This window comes from Ischnura elegans, chromosome 12 (assembly GCF_921293095.1).
Source record: "Ischnura elegans chromosome 12, ioIscEleg1.1, whole genome shotgun sequence".
NCBI classification, from domain to species: domain Eukaryota; kingdom Metazoa; phylum Arthropoda; class Insecta; order Odonata; family Coenagrionidae; genus Ischnura; species Ischnura elegans.
This window is the reverse complement of record NC_060257.1, coordinates 30,775,317-30,792,358: the sequence shown is the minus strand read 5'-3', so window position 1 is coordinate 30,792,358 and position 17,042 is coordinate 30,775,317. Positions and strand designations below refer to the sequence as shown.

At 36.3% G+C, this 17,042-nt stretch overlaps 1 protein-coding gene across 4 annotated transcripts in view; it reads left to right on the top strand.

The window, feature by feature from the left end:
* The first annotated feature begins 60 nt into the window (after positions 1-60).
* LOC124168770 (equilibrative nucleoside transporter 4) overlaps positions 61-17,042 on the top strand; it is a 74,551-nt gene continuing 57,569 nt past the window's right edge. For 2 of the 4 annotated variants that reach the window (XR_006866981.1, XR_006866980.1), the window contains exons 1-6: positions 61-768; positions 5,731-5,885; positions 8,108-8,236; positions 11,170-11,244; positions 11,540-11,670; positions 13,797-13,997. Coding sequence is in view for 2 of the 4 variants with exons in the window: in XM_046547060.1 (XP_046403016.1) it covers positions 599-768; positions 5,731-5,885; positions 8,108-8,236; positions 11,170-11,244; positions 11,540-11,670; positions 13,797-13,997 (861 nt within the window). In the remaining 2 variants the exon portion in view is untranslated. The remainder of the gene's footprint in view (positions 769-5,730; positions 5,886-8,107; positions 8,237-11,169; positions 11,245-11,539; positions 11,671-13,796; positions 13,998-17,042) is intronic. The other 2 variants (XM_046547060.1, XM_046547061.1) reach the window with 2 other exon arrangements.

Genomic DNA, 17,042 nt, shown 5'->3' with positions numbered 1-17,042 from the left:
GAGAAAATGAGAAACAGGAGAAACTTGCGTAATTATTACGTCATCACGTCCTACTTTCGTCAAGAAAATGGTAAAATATCTTTATTATTGCATATTTATTTACTGAAGTGCAAATTCAATGCGTAAATTATTTAAATAGGTTTCATTAGTTAATGGTAACACTCAGTGCGCTCTAGGTAATTAGTTCCCTTTAACCTGCTCTACCTGTGATTATGTTCATGGCGGAAAAATCAATGCTGACTTTCGGTCAAGACATGCGCACGGAGGGAAATAAAATACCTCTCCAATCTTCAACTGTCGTATAGGATTTCCGAAAGGAGCCGGTTAATTATTTAGGATGTTATTACAGGTGTGAATTGTTATTGCGATTTGTAAATAGTGTTTTGTGTGGGATCTGCGTATGAGGTTATACATGCGACGAAGTAGCTATTGATCACTGTACTTCGCCATCAAAATATGCCTCAAAATGATATATTTACGATCATCATTGAATTTAAGTAGTGCGAATGACGAGGTAAGGCCATTCTATCGGTAAAATTCCACTTCTGCGTGGACATAACATTTGTTATCAGGCAGACACCCCATAAATAGAACAAAGATGGATGAAAATTTAAGCAGAGGCTACATACAACTGGGTAAATCTCGACCATCAGCTGCTAGGTTTACTCATGGCAACCACCAGCACATCTCGCCTCCTGTTGACAAGTGCAACTGCATATATTTGGCCCTAGTTCTTGCTGGAGTTGGATTTCTTCTACCTTATAACAGGTAATTTTAAGTTTCTTTTTCAATTAATGGGAGTGGCTCTTTGCATTTTTCCTTTGACGCTCGCTTGTTCTTATGTCCTTCATGTAAATAAATGGTATATCACTTTATATTCTCTGTACAAATGCTCTTTCAGTATTTATAGCTCATGTAAATTAATATTTTGGTTCTTTTAAGCTTACTAAGGATTAATATTTCATTTTCATAATTATTAGTCTTCATTTTGGATTTTTATTGTAATTGTTTTGAAAATTTGTAATTTATTTGCCTGTGAATCAGTATTATTTCATCCACCCAGTCAGCACAATTGTGGTAATACATTTGTAGTACAATCGTATTACTAAGGTTTTTCAAAACTGAGTACCTATATGTTGTATCACAATTGTATTATATTGGTAATACATTGTCAGCTGTCCTCGAAAAAATATATTATTATTTTTGTACAAAGTTGAATTACAAATGTATTAAAAATTGTATTTCTTTATTTGTAATATAATTGTATTACAGTTGCAAATACAAGTCTCATCAGGTGTTACCTCCAGTGCCATAGTGAACAGTCACCCATTAAATGGGCAATTGCTTACTATATGGTCCTGGAATTAACATTGCCAAGGTATTAATTTTTCCATTCAATGCCGCGAAGTAATTTGCAGAGTAATTGCCTCTCGATTCGTATCTTGGCTTGGTATGAAACATATGTGCACGCAGAGGTATCAATGAAACTTTATAATGAAGTTACTTCACCATTTCCTTTTGGTTTAGAGTGGCTGCAGAGCTACCAATCGCACTTCTTATTTGTCTCGAGTCAGATCTCAGAAGAACTTAAAAATCTTTGAACTAAAGTATGTAATTTCTACCTAACTTCTACTTACGCGTGCATTAGAACTTGATGATCTAACTCATGGCAAAAGTGGTGCAGTGCTAATTGTTAAAAACATAATTACGATCATATTTCTCTTGTTTTACAAAGGAAAGAGATGGGAAATACACTGGGTTTAAAAATTGCATTTTGCTCCTATTTTTGTTCTATATTACAATCGTATTACAATTGATTTGTTTGGAGGTTTTGGAATACAGCAGTAATACAATGGTTTTATAAACATTAATACAATTTTAACTGAGATTTACATTTTGTATACAAGCAATTGTGCTGTCTGGGCAGAGTATAATTATTTTATTTGGTTTATTAACTGATTTCAATGATTTGGAACATTTTTCGTCATTGTCTGTGATTCATTGTGAAGATTGGTTCGGGCAAGTAGCTCAACCCAGGGTCTCCTGGAGATGTATAAATTTCACCAATTCGCAGAAGGGGTCAGCTCCTATCTCTCGCCCACGTAATTCTTTGAGTTGGGGTGTTCCTAAGAACACCTAAGCCTAATTAGGCTTCACCCAGGATTTGAACTCAGAACCCTCTTGTCAGTATACTTGGCGGGTGGGTATTACGCTTACACTTACTACACTTACACCTGGTGGGTATTACACTTGGGTATAGCAGCGGTCTTTACAGCCACTTGCCTGAGCACTCATTGCTGATTGGGGAGCTCAAATATTTATTTATTAACTTACAGATGAGTTACACCATTTCAAAAATACTTTATATTGATTGCTGAGCGAACATGATCAAGATGACTAAAGCAAATTGACAAGTCAGTGCAGGCTATTACTATAATTGAGAAAAATTTGCAACAAAACAGGCATTGGAGATAGTGATGATAATATATTTCAACTAATTATAATTTAACGACCCAAAATATGACTTTTGTCTCAATGTTAGCATAATTATTAATACATGAGGGGTATGTACACAGTAAGGAATGTTTTTGAATTAAAAAAATTAAGTTCAGAGAAAATTTTTTATAATAAGTATACATCTGAAATGGTTACTAAAATACTTATTTTCTACAAAGTCAATAAACAAATTGAGAATGTAGCTTCGAAATTCCTTCATCATAGAATTTTGCTGCCTGCAATCTCAGCCATTCAGTTATGCTCACCCAGAGCTTGTCGTTGATGTCAAAGTGCTGTTGACATTCTTGGAAACATGTAAAAGTCACTTGGTTTATAGAGTGGAAGAGGGAAAACCTCCCATTTGAATAAATGAAGGAGTTCTTGGGTGTGGTTTGCCTTCTGAGGTCGGGCATTGTAACTGACCATACCTCACAACTGGCAGGATTTTCAACTGTGGGGCACATTTTCAATTTTAATTGTATAAAAAAATGGGCAGTATGGAGATGTTCCCTTTGCCATGGCTGAACACCACCTGAGGTGCCAAGCTCACGGACACCAAGATATACACGACTGGCACTCGCCAAGTGGCAGCAGTCAGAAGCATTTCTTACATTGTGAATAGCCTTTGCATAAACCAAACTAAGATAGGTAGCAACAACATAACAAAACGATGAATGTTAGAACGCAGGTTTCCGTGGCGATGGTCTGACGCGGAAGGAAACCCGGAAGAAATGCAGAGATCAAAACGATGAATATTAGCTCTTGCTGGCAAGTGGTGTGTTGCTAGATGATTCAAAAGCCTTAGTGCTCTTTTAACTGTTCCATCCAAAGAGAATGAGAATATGCTACATAGTGGTCCACTCCTATGCTCAGTGAAAGCTCTGAGCCCTCACCATCCTGAATGTCCCCAATGAAGTAACTGAACAGAATGCTGCTCTCAATTTTTTAATTACCGAACATTATTGATGTATTATATTTAATTATCTATATAGAAATAAAAGAGAATGTCTGTTTGTATGTCTGCCATGTGTTTCCATATGGCTGCATAGACTGTGACTAAAGTTAGTGCATAGTGCATCTCATGCTCCCAAACCCTGTAGTGCTACTTTCAGTTGTGTCCGACGTGTCCTTAGTGTTGTTTCCTCAATATCGTTACGTCAATATTACTTCGGCAGTTGGACATCCTGCCGGTTAGGCACACCTCTTGACACCCTCTAAGGGAAAACATATCTCAAAAGATACTTCACTTAACTATTAATCCTCTTGGTGCTAACCGGGGATCGGGTTGGTGTGGTGGCTAGAGTGTTGGCTTCCCACTCGGTGGGCTCGGGTTCAAATCCCGGCGGTGGCAGAGAATTTTCAGAGATTGCCCGATCCCTGCTTGAATGTTGTGTGGAGGACATTTCAAGCGCAACAATCCATCCGTCGGATGGGACGTTAAGCCGTGGTCCCCTTGGTGCCTTTCGCTAAGAGCAGGCTAATGCAGACGCCGGGTTTCTCTCCACCCTACCAAACCCTTCCCTCATGGCTCAAATGACCTCAGCTGTCGGTCGCCTCCTCCAAAAACCATAACCAACCTTCTTGGTGCTAACCCTTTTGCTAGATTATACATTCACATGATGTTTGTGGTCTAAGCACATACGGACATACACAATGGTTAATGTTTACTAGCAGATAGGTCAACCGCAGGCTATGGATATTGTTTTTTCCATTGTTTCCTGTTCAGCGCCTTCCGCTCACTGTCTTATTTCAATTTTGAGCCAACCGTGAGGATACATTAGGGGGGGGCCATCACCATACCTCCTTTGTTCCTTTACCTAAAAATCCTGCCATGTGACCATGAATTTCAAGTTTCCCACTCTCATGTGTACTATCCTTCCCAAGCAACACCGGGTAACCAGCTAGTTTCATATATATGTTGTATTTGTCCAGGATAAATAAACCCTCAGCAAAGGGTTTTTTATCCTAATCTATTACTAAATCGAAGAGTTAATCAGGTAATTGATATTGGGAGAAGCAGTTCACGACTGTGTTTTAGCTTTCCCTGATCAGTTTGAATGACATGAGCATAAAATTGTTAAAATGCTAAAGAAAACTTGTTTGAGTATAGGGGAAAGGGTGGCATTGTGAAAAATGAAATTAAGTGCATTCTGAGAGGTGAATTTTTTTTTATCATAAGTCTGCCGACCCAAATGTACAGAATATCAATGCCAAGAAGGGGCATTTTTTGGGAGTGGCCGAGTGCTTAATTTGATTTTCTCACAGTAGCTTCTGATAAAATATACCTTGTATGAAGAGAAAAACTAATTATTGGAAAATATCTGTGAGGTGACCTGTAGGCTATGATAGTTAAAGGCTACCTGTTAATGAAGCAAACATCCCAAGCAGCAATAAATATCCCAGCAACATCCAAATAACATTGTCGGCATTAACTAATAATATCCGTGCAATATCCATGTTATCCAACAGTGGACATAGATGTCCATATTATAACATCTCTCAGATAACTTCACAACATCTAGCTAATGAGTAGATTATGGGTGTGCTTATTATGGTTTTTAGTAATCCCCAGACGTACAAACAAAACATTTGTGCTCTTCAATTCTATGCTGAACATATGCTACCTACAGATACTGTTTGGAATTGCAATTTTTTAATATTACAGATATTACATCTTAGATATCTATTTAACTTTATTTTAACAACCCTGTCGTGGATGTTACAAACAGGATATCTATGTAATGTTGTCAAAATATTCATCGTGTAATAACAGCGTGTTAAGGATATATCAGCCTCATTTAGATATCCAATGGTATCGTCCGCTGCATGGAATGTTAAGGGAGATACTACAGGCTAGGCAACATGCTTTACGCAAAACTGATCGTTTAGCATGTTTTAAACCTCTGGTTTTATTTTCTATGAGATCATTATTTTGTACTGGTACTCCTTCATTGGGTCCAACTTTAGATATAATTTTAGCCCTTTGTTGAACTTTATCTAACTTGGTTTATCATATGAATGTTATCTGGTGACTGTGTTTTAAGGGAAATACTTGTTTCATCCGAGAATAAATATGATCTGGGAGGGTATATATAAATGATAAAATAGATGAGTTGTAAATGGTTAAGAGCTGATGACATATGTTACGGCTTAGCTAAGTACAATGCATATCAGATAAAGCGAATGTTTTTTAATTGTCTGGGTAAAGTAATTTGGGTTTTTACTGTTTTGCAGTTTCATCATAGCAGTAGATTATTTTCAAGCAAGGTTTCCAGCTTCAACCATCGTGTTTGATCTCTCTCTCGTCTATGTGCTAGTAGCCTTCATAGCTGTCCTTGGCAACAACCTGTTGGTTGAAACTCTCTCTCTGAACACAAGGATCACCTTCGGTACGTATTCCACAATATCCAGTTGCTAATTCTAACAAAGTTTTGTGCTCACCTTGAATTAGAGCATTTACTAATGGACTCAATAGCAATAGAATGATGGTATTACTTCTCCTAGGAGAGGCAAGAAATGGGGTCTAACACCAATTTTTTAAAAATTTTCATTCTAATGGAGATTAAATGATTAAGAGATATGTATGTATTTTATGTATCTTATGTATTTTTCCAAATTCTTGATCTGTCACACTGGCACTATTGGCTCTAGGGGATGCTTGGATGATATGCAGGTTGCCTATACTGGTATTTTGTTGTCAATTTGCACACATCAGAAAACCAATTGTATTATTTGGTTTGCGTAATGCTGAACATTTAATTCCTCTCTAGTTGTTGGCAGTGGTGGATCCAGAGAAGGGCTATCCAACTTGCGCTAGATAAAATGGTAATTTTGTTCAGACCCCTACTACTGCTGGGAGATTATCCCTCAGGCCCACCACCTATCCCCTACTTGTCCCTATTTGGGTTTTGGTGCTGTATGTTGGCAAGCATCATTAAATGTAACTGTTTCGAAAATTGGAGAGTCAGAGTATAGAAACTGCTATGGTCAGCATCTCCTCAGCAGATGTATTGCGGGTAGTCTCCTCAAAGGATAATATTTTGGGGATGGTGGAAGCCTCCAAAACCCCTCCCTGGCTTCATGCCTGCTGTCACATATTTCTCAAGCTATTTGGAGTAAAATATTAAAAGCTGTAACTAGGGATGGACGGATCCAGGATTTTTTTTCGGATCCTGATTCAGATCGGATCCGGATTGAATTTCGGAGCCGGATCTTTCGGATCGGATATTTTCAGATCCCAATGCATTTTCAAATTCCTGCTATTAAACGAAGTAATTATTCAAGTTTATTCTGGGTACATACAATCAAAGGAATGCTTTTTAGATTTTCATACACATTTTAATACCGTGAAACCTCGATTTTACATTCCCCCATTATACATTTTGCCTGATTTTGCACAGTTTTTATCAGGTCCCAAACAATACCGCCTTTAAACAATGATACTCTATTTTACAATTTCCTCAATTTTGCACTTTTTGTAAGTGGTCCATTCAAAAGTGTAAAATAGAGGTTTCACTGTATTTTTAAAAATTAAAAATAATTTTTATAGGCTTTCAAGTTGTTTTTAAAAACATGTTTATATGCTCAGGACCTAAAATGTTACGCTTGGGTTTGGAAATGAAAATAGGAAAAATCTTCAGATAAACCACTGACCAGTGGCGTAGCGAGAGGGGGAAGTCGGGGGGGTCCGGACCCCCCAAAATATAAAAAACTCAATTACTTTCCTTCATAAAAGGAAACATAATATTGAAAAATCATGAATTTACAATAGATTTATTTGAAATATAAAGTTTTTTTTTTTAATATGAAGGGTGTTAAAATTAGTTTGAAACCCTCTACTTGGTACCCTGTTGTTTAAAATTTTTTCCCCATGGTTTTGGACCCCCCCCCAACAAAATTCCTTGCTACCCCACTGCCATCGACTGAATTAAAAACTACAGTTTTGAAATCAGCATGCCCATTCTACGCTAAAGCAGCTTAAAAAATTGAAGTCAACAGAGAAAAAGGTTAAAAGTGGTCCCTAGCCCTTTTGCTGCCAGCCCATTTCAGGTGGGATGTACGAAGACTGCCAAGGCTATTTTTGAAAAGGCCTCAATCACGAAAACAAGTGAAATAAGTCTGGCTGATAAAACAGCCCCTGGCAGTTTTCGCTCAACCAGTGAGGGCCGATATATCAGCCCGGTGGCAGTTAAAGGGTTAATATTATTGAAAATCATGAATGATAATTATTTTAAAAAACACCGCTTATGCTATAAGTTGACCATGGACTTGAAGGATTGAGTTCAGTCGCCGGGGTAATGGCCGGGTGCCCTATTGAGTTGGGTTGCAAATCGGACAGACATGAATAACTGGGCAACTCCTACCCAAAAATGAGCTCCTTAAAGAAAGGTTTAAAAGAATCTCTGCTACTCATAACACGGAAAACATTTTCCTATTGTTGGTGCCAGCAGGAAAGAGTTTAAGTACAAGGGGTCGGTTTGGAAGTCCAGGACTGGCTTCAGCATGACTTCCTCTGATAGCACATGTGGTGTGAAGCAGCCAGCATTCAATCGTTTTGAGTTCATTGGTGTAGGCAGTGCAAGTAAATGTATTTTTTTTTCTTTTTCTTCAGGATATGTGGTGTCGTTCATCACCCTCCTAATTGTTGCTTGTGGTGAGGTATGGTGGGAAGCATTTGGCCAAGCAACATCATACACCATCAATTTGGTCGCTGTTGCTGTTGTTTCTCTGGGATGCACTGGTAAGAAAAGTTTAAAACTCTTTTCCCTTCATTTCATGCAACACTGATGGTCTATATGTGCTTTCACATATCTCAATGCAGTTCCAGAATTATGGATGGATTTTTACCAAGCTTCATAAACTTCTACTAATTCTTGCAGTACACTTTCTCATTCAGGGTGTTCAGTGACCAGGATAGTCAGGTTGTCAGTAGTGAATTTTTAGTCCCATGAATTATTCATGAATTTGTGGTCCAATCTGGAATTTCAAAGTCTTTTATTTAAAATTCATTTCACATAAAATTTTGCCAGTTCAGCACCCATTTTCTGGCGTAAAATTTATTTGTCGTAATTTTGAGGGCAGTAGATTAGTAGAATTGTTACAGCCGCATCGAAACGTGTATTGTCAGACAAGACAACAGAATCGATATTCCTAGCACTCTTGACTTATAAGATTAAAAAAATATGAAGAATAGATTTTTTTACTAAGGGCAATTTTATGTAAATGTCCTCATCATCATCACTGGTCAACAATCCTAGGATTGGTTTGACGCAGCTCTCCTCTCAATTCTCCTATCTGCTAATCTTTTCACACCTACGTAATTCTTCTCTTTCACATCTTTCTTTACTTGTTCCGTATATTTTGTTCGAGGTCTTCCTTTTCCGTTCTTGCCTTCCGCTTGTCCTTCGACGATTGTCTTCATCAGGCCATCATGTCTCAAGATGTGGCCTATAAGGTTTTTCCATCTTCCGTATGTACATGTATGATTTACAATGCATTGGTTACAATTTAAATTGTGCTGTATAAAACATATGTGTATTATTCTATATAACTCTTTAAATAATGACTCGTATCTTGAGGTGCTGAGTAAGACATCCATGAATTAACTGTAAGATTTCTAATACTATGTATAGATATTTAATTTAGGAACGTAAAATAATACATAAATGTAATACTATTTCAAAGTATTGAAGTAATTTTGGGTGTCTTAAAATTCTTATTTATCGCAGGATTAACGTGAGATCAACCCGTGCAATGTTTTAAATTTTCCTTGGAAAACCTGGAATTATGCATGAATTTTTCTGCTTTGGCTGGCTGGCCACCCAGTTACTGATTCCACCCAAAGGTTGCTTTGGTTAGGTGGGGGCAGAACTCCCTCAGACGAAACAGCAGAATTTCACATATTTTGGGTAGGAGGACCTGATATTTCCCCTGGGCCATCTCACTCTTCAAGGATTTTGGTTTGGGGGTGTTCAAAGATGTTTTACCTGATGCTCCATTAACTAATTGGAGATCCATTACTCTGAAACCAAATACCCTTTTAACCTATTTGCAATGAATTTAATTGTGCCTAGAAAATGATGACTGCCATGAAAGTTTAGCAATACAGAAGTGATGTGTGGGTTGCATTGTTGTAGGATCATAGGTATAATTTGATCTTCATCAAATTTCAGCATATAAGTCAGATATTTAACTGAAATCACGTGTTTTCAACGGGCTAAATTGAGTGAAAACACAGCAGCGACAGTATCACTGAAAATTTAACAGTAGTTAAATTAAGATGAAAACCTCTCATATGTAGTACATTTTGTATGATTTGATCTTTTCACATTCTGAAAGTATTTGATTTCATATCAGTAATGCTTACTTTTATATTATTCAAGTTGCTTAGGCATTCATCAGAAGAAAGTATTTGCCTTTTTATGTAATTACAGCAGACTCCCGATTATCTGGCTGCGGTTTATCCAGGTTGCGGATGATCTGTGCATGATTTTCACTCTCTCTCAATTTTTTCTGCGATCTTTATAAAAAATAGAATCAGACGCAAAATCATCGGAATTACTGCATTAATGCCAGGATACACCGGACTTATTATTTCCGTAAGAATCGCCTTCGTAAAACTGAAGCAATGATGTGCTAGCTGCATTCAGGGGAGCATCGTGTTCCTGTTTTCCAAGCCTTGCAGTGCGCTACTGCGCTCCTTGATCACGGATATACGTCGCGCAGCAGTTGCAACCGGGGCAACTTGTGCGAGACACGACTACTTGGCATGGTGACTGACAGTGTAGTTTACGATGTCGAGCAGTGGTTTTGAAGCATTTGTGCAAACCACTTTCCTGTATCCGGGATCATTTAGCCATGGATGTGTGGTTTACGATACGAGGCCTTACATGGAGCATTAATAATTATATTATATTATATTATAATTATATAAATTATGTTATAATACGAGTACAACCATGTTATCGCCGCTATAAAGATCGCGAACTGGCAAAGAGAGCCCTCAATGAGTCCGGGAAGCACTCTTAAACAGAACAACTGCATCAATAATAATAAATTGTTTGTTTTATGTAAATCATGAATATTACAAGACATTTAAGTGAAAGTTTGGATTATTTGTGTTTCGCGATTATTGTCTCTCCCCATCATTAGCCCGGATAATCGGGAGTGTACTTTATATATGTATATTTATTTTCATCTTCATTAAGTTTTCAAAATACTTAAAATAGGTACATACTTGGAGACTCGGAGGCTGCACGCTAGGCTTAGATTGCTTGAACAATTGAGAATGGATATCTTTAAGAGCGACACACAGAACATAATATTAGAGCCACACTATATTTCCAGGTCCGATAGAAGCGATAAATTAAGAGAGATGTTTTGCCAAACGGATAGATATGGGAATTCGTTTTTCCCCCGAACCATAAAGGACTTTAATAAACGCTAGTACCAACCTCGTTAGAGCACTTTATTTTTTTTTTAGCTGTAAACGGCTGGTGTCCTAACACCCCCTGCCACACGCCTTTTAGGCAGCTTGCGGGGTATTATATAGATGTAGATGTAGATACTTGTATTGGTGTGACAATGTCTAGAATTTTCATGTACAATTATTGGTTTTTCAACAATTTCCATTACTTAATCAGCAATAAAAATGTTCTCTTTTCCCCACCATAGTTCAGCAATCAAGCTTCTATGGATACACAAGTATGCTACCAAGTCGATACACACAAGCAGTCATGACTGGTGAAAGTGAGTATTCCATTTTGTTTTTAATTACTTTATTCCTATTATGTAGTTTGATTTTTCCCATGCATTTGCATAGGTGAATATTGTGGGTATGAAAGTATTACCTTTGATTATGGGAGATGAAGTGCTGATGTCTATGCTTAGTTGAGTTTGATAGGAGAAAAAAGAACTTTATTTAAGAGGATGATAAGAAAAACAGTCATGTAACAGACAGCAGAATTTCAGTTCCCCATTTTCTATGCCCTTTGCAGATTTGTATATTTTTATTAAATGTTTTTATATGGTGTTTGTTTCACAGGTGCAGCAGGATTGCTTGTGTCATCCAACAGAGTTCTGACAAAGCTCCTTCTTCGAGATGAAAGAGCAAGCACCGCCATATTCTTTGGTACTTCGGTTGCATTTCTTGGTGCTTGTGCTATACTCCATCAGGTACTCATTAGCTTTGTTATTTTGCTACCTCTAAATTTATTGTATGGCACCAATATTTTTTCACCATGTTTCAGCTCCAACCATTCATAAAAACTGAAATGATCCATTAATAGAGATGCAAAAAAGTTAGCTTTATTTACATGACCAAAATGGTGTTGATTTTTGCATTAATGTGTTATTTTGACGACTACATAATGGATACTAATTCAGTGCTATGCTTTTAGTTTATCTGCCTATTAGATATTTCCACTACGGTAAATTTGAGAAAAAGAATTTGAATGAGGGGTAAGTCCCTACTTATACGCACCACGTTTAGTTAAAAATTTGAAAATAATACTCTTCCTCATTTTAACAAAAAACATCACTTACATATGCTTTCATAAAACTTATTAACAACAGCATGAACTAAAAAGTGATAAATAATGAAAAATGCTCATAAACTGTTCAAATTCGAGAGAAAAATGAATTAGTATATTTGCAGAAACTGCTGAATTCACATTAAAATTTGCATTACTGCATTTTTTAATTTTGCATTTCCCTATCTGTTAAAATTTTTATACTTCCTCCCGGCTTAAGTATTAACCGATAATCCCTTAATTGCCTCAGCACACTCTTCCCCCCGTCCCCCTTTGGACCCTACCTCCCCACTATTTCCCCTTCCCTCAGCTATTTTTCATCCTTTACCTACAGTCTCCTACCTAACTCTGAGGAAGGTGGTAATGTGCCACCGAAAATTTAGTACTGTGAGTGTTTTTTTATCTTTTTTTGTGTCCTGTGATTCTGCCCAACCTGGGGTATTTTTATGCAATTTATATACTTTTACATATTGGGCAAGTTTAGTGCAGGAGTTGGATACAATTAGTTCATGCTCTCCCTGCTGATGTGATTGACGATGAATGGAATTCATTGCAAAGATCCATGTTCCCTGCCCATTATGTAGGGCAACCAAGTGATTTCATTGGTTGATGTGGGAAGGGGGTACATTTTTGGGGTGTTCACTGGGATGGGGAATGCTTCAGTCAATATCTGCCAAGAATTTCTGCTCCCCCACATGCTGCTGACTTGCCTTGGATAGATTTGAAATATTTCATATCCGATGTTGCTATTTCTCTCCAGTCCTTACTTTTGTGCCTGTTGTGCCTGGAGACCTTGTGATCTTTACTACAACTAAAGGCAATCCTGATGACTGAGAATGTTTTTTTGATGCTAATTTATCCTATAATTATTCTATGGTTCATTCTGTTGTTGTGTGCTTGACTTTGTGATGCTGAAATAATTAGAATAACTTAGTTTTTCCTCACGTATTTCCAAAATTTCAACGCCTCCTTGGTTTTGAAGATGTTCATCGCCATCCAGATTCTGAAGATCTGGGTTGATGATGAAGATCTTCATCAAAGCCTAGATCACATTGAAATTTTGTAATAAATATAGATGGAAAAACTTTATTTAAAAGTTATTCTTAACTAATCAATGGTTTGCTAGTTAACTTAGTGTAATGGTGTCATGATAGATTTAATCATAAACATTTGTAATATATATAGTATTTGATTGTTTGAGGCATAACTTGGTGAAAGCGATTCATTATTAAAATTAAAACGAAGAACTTTATGCTTTCACATTAATTTTATTCACAAATTTACGACCATGGTTTCAACGCTAGACGTCATCATCAGGTGAACTCTTCAGAGGTCCATCACATCCTTTTAAACCAGGCTAGGAGGGGGAGGGAGGAAAGTAACTAGACCAATCCGTTCAACCTAGTTACTTTCCTCCCTCCCCCTCCTAGCCTGGAATAAAAGGATGTGATGGACCTCTGAAGAGTTCACCTGATGATGACGTCTAACGTTGAAACCATGGTCGTAAATTTGTGAATAAATATTAATGTGAAAGCACAAAGTTCTTCTTTTTAATTTTAATGCATAGTATTTGTTAAAAACTCTTCCGTTTTCAACTTTTCTGGACATATTAGGAGATAAAAGAAAGCTTTATTTTACCACTTGATAATGACCTGAAAAGGTCAAAACCGGTAAGAGTTTTTTTTCTAATAAATACTGTGTGGAATATAACGAAGTTTAATTTCGAATCTAAGTTATTGTCACTATTTCAAACTATGACTTACATTACAGGCTGTGAGACGGACTCACTTTGTGCGATTCTACTTGACTCTCTGCTCTGGGCAAGGTGAAGAGGGCAATCAGTCAACCACCGGAGGTGCGGATGGCACAATGGGGACGGAGCTGGGTGGAGTCAACGTTGACAGTGGAGGAGGAGGAGGGCTTACGCAAGGGAACAAGCTGGTTCTGGAACCAACGGAAGATGTAGGATTGGTAGGATTATGGATTAGGTTGCTTGTTAAACTTTCCCATCACTATGCATGCAAGGGAAGTTTTTTGCACTCTCAAACTACATTGAATTTCTCACAAAATGTAGGAACATGAATGAATACTTATTTTATCATTCACCTCTTTTCATCAATCTTAAATTTGCATCTTAAATACTTGAATTACCTTTTTAAGTCATGTATTCCTTTAATACTTCAGCCATTGAGCAAAGAATGCAAGGAGTGACTGATTGATTCTGGTACAATTCTTCTCTTAGATAAAATTAGATATTTCTGTTCCCTTATCCAACTAAGTCTGGTTAAAATTCCTCATGATACAGTAGACTCGTTATTAAGTTCACGGGACTGAAAGACCGACCGAAAACTGGAGATTCATTATAACTAACTTTGTGAGGATGTTTCTTTCAGGAATCATTGCAAAAAAACATGCCTTGCCAAAGTTTCTTGTCTCTTCAATCTCCCATACTTATAGTCATACAGTGGAATAGCTTCAGAGTCATTTGTATCATATACGCAATAAAATGATGTGCAAATATATGAAAACAAACAAATTCATTCGATTTTGTCATCAGAAAAATGCAGCAAATTTCATTAATTCCAGCACATCCTCATTCATAACATATTGTTGGTAAAAAAATAAATCATATTTTACTGTTATTGATCTGTAGAACAATGGCATCTACCAGGGATGGCTCAATGGAAATGAAATTGACAAAAGATGAATCTAAAATGACAAAAGCTTCTTATCGTTTAAATGAAATAATGTATTTATGGCACTCTCTAAATTTTTGGTGACTTTTTTATCTCCTGAATTTGTTTATTTTCTGATAAATTATTTCTTAAAATTTCGGGCACGTGATTCCACTGGAATGAAGTGAACTATATGATTTTGCGTGCGTACTGAAGTATCTCCTACTGAAGAAAAAAGCATGATTGACACCCTTGGGTACAGTGTATGAGGAGAACTTAAACGTAGCATAATAATAACAACATAGCGTAATGTATATCCACCTAAATGCCATTGCTATTCGTGGAACTTCGTTATGAAGTTCTTTTTGTAACTGCTGCGACTGAGACTGAGGTTCTTAATTTCGTAGTAATGAAAATTTCAAATGTTTACCAGAATCTAATTTAATTAAAAATTTTCAGAGTTGATGTATATATTGGTTTCTTTCTTTCATTACATCCTTATTGGCCCTTTGAATTTAATTTTTAGCTATTTTGTGTAGCTGAGATTTATTTTCTGTCGCTAAAGTTAATAATTTTAGCTGGATACAGTAGAATAAACACTGATGAAAAAAATATGATTAAGGTCAGTATGTGTGATGGTCATCCTTCTGATTTTTAATCCATATTTGGATAAATAATGTTCCATATGCTAGTTAGTATTAGCCTTCATGCATTCTTTGCTCTTTATTTCTTCTAAACATTGCAAATAATACTTCTCATTTAAATATCGACACAAATTACACTTTTAGTGACCAATATAGATTTTTAAAAAATCGAATTTCTTTAATCGAATTCAATTACTATTTTATTTATTTAGCTCAGTTGCAGATCTCCACAATTTAATGTTCACTTGCTAGCAATGTCAGTCCCTCTGAAGGAAGTTAGATGAAATCCTTACACAGCAGTGAAAAAAATGTCCATGCTCTGAGCTATTATGCATTCTCACGTGCTGCTTGGGAGCAAAGTATAGGCCAGGAGTGCTGAAATAAACTTAAAGTGACTCAATCCAGTAATTTGCTCCAGTTATCAAGTCTCTGGAAGGCATTGAAGGAGGTACCTACTTAATTTTATGACTAAAATCGAAGCAACTAACCCCTAGTTTCAATAAGAATAGCAGTAACCTAATCTCATCTTAATCAATTATTAAGTCATTATTTTAAATAATTTTAAATCAAATAAAGATCTTTGTAATACATTCCAATAACTATGTATTAGTCTATTACCTAATGTACCTCTAAAAACTATAGCCGATGTAGACGAGTAGCTTATCATTATTATGTAGAACAGTTTTAAATATGAAACTATGTATTTGAGTGATAACCTGTTTGTTTACGGTTAGTTTTAGATGTTTAAATTGTTTGAAATAAGTATTTTATCAAGGAAATATTCACTTATTGTGAATGTGGCACATGAATATATGTATAGTGTGTGATGGAATTCTTATTCTTTATTTTGTGCATCTATTGAAGTACCAATTTAATTTCTGTGACAGATGACTCATAAAATTGAATAGGTACTCATTTATTATTTCCTCCTGAGGCATCACAAGTTTAATTCAATTTGAAGTCTCAGCTATATAAATTTAGTTATGACTAAAATTTCATTGAATTATTGGAAACTTTGATTAAATGCATAAGTCTATGCTACGAGAATGGTGTTGGTGATGAGTTTGTGGCATGGGCAGTGCAGAATGAAGACTTGTAGAATGTGTTGAGGATGATATAAAAATTAAGTAATCTGTACACAGTCCTGTTAACCTTAGGCCACCAGATTTAAGTGCCCAGCAGTCCAACATCACTGCTGGATTATATAGTATTCACATGCCCATATGGGTTGTCTTTGGAATAATGTTTTGCTCATTGGATGGTAAAGTGATTGAAATTGATGTTATCATAGACAAAATCAACATTCATGCAAAAAAATTGTCTTAAGCAACTGTTAATGCAAAGTGTTATAGTGCTTAAATTTCTTTCTTCTGTGTGAAGAAGAGACAACTATTGGAAACTTTTGATTGTTGTTTACAAGTAACTGGCTGGATGAGGAGAATGATTCATCCATTGAAAAGATATTTTTGTATACATCTTTACATGTACGACAAAAATTGCTATTTTAACAGCTGTGAAATTTGGTATTTGTCATAGAAACATCCAAAAGGCCATGTTAAAATGTGATAGAACTGCCAAAAATAGCTCTTAAAATATATTTTAAAGTTTTAGGCTCCATTTTCACAACTTCAGATGAGCAGAGTAAAATTTAAACTTCACTATTATCACCTCTGCTCTTGTTTTGTTAAAAAATGAAA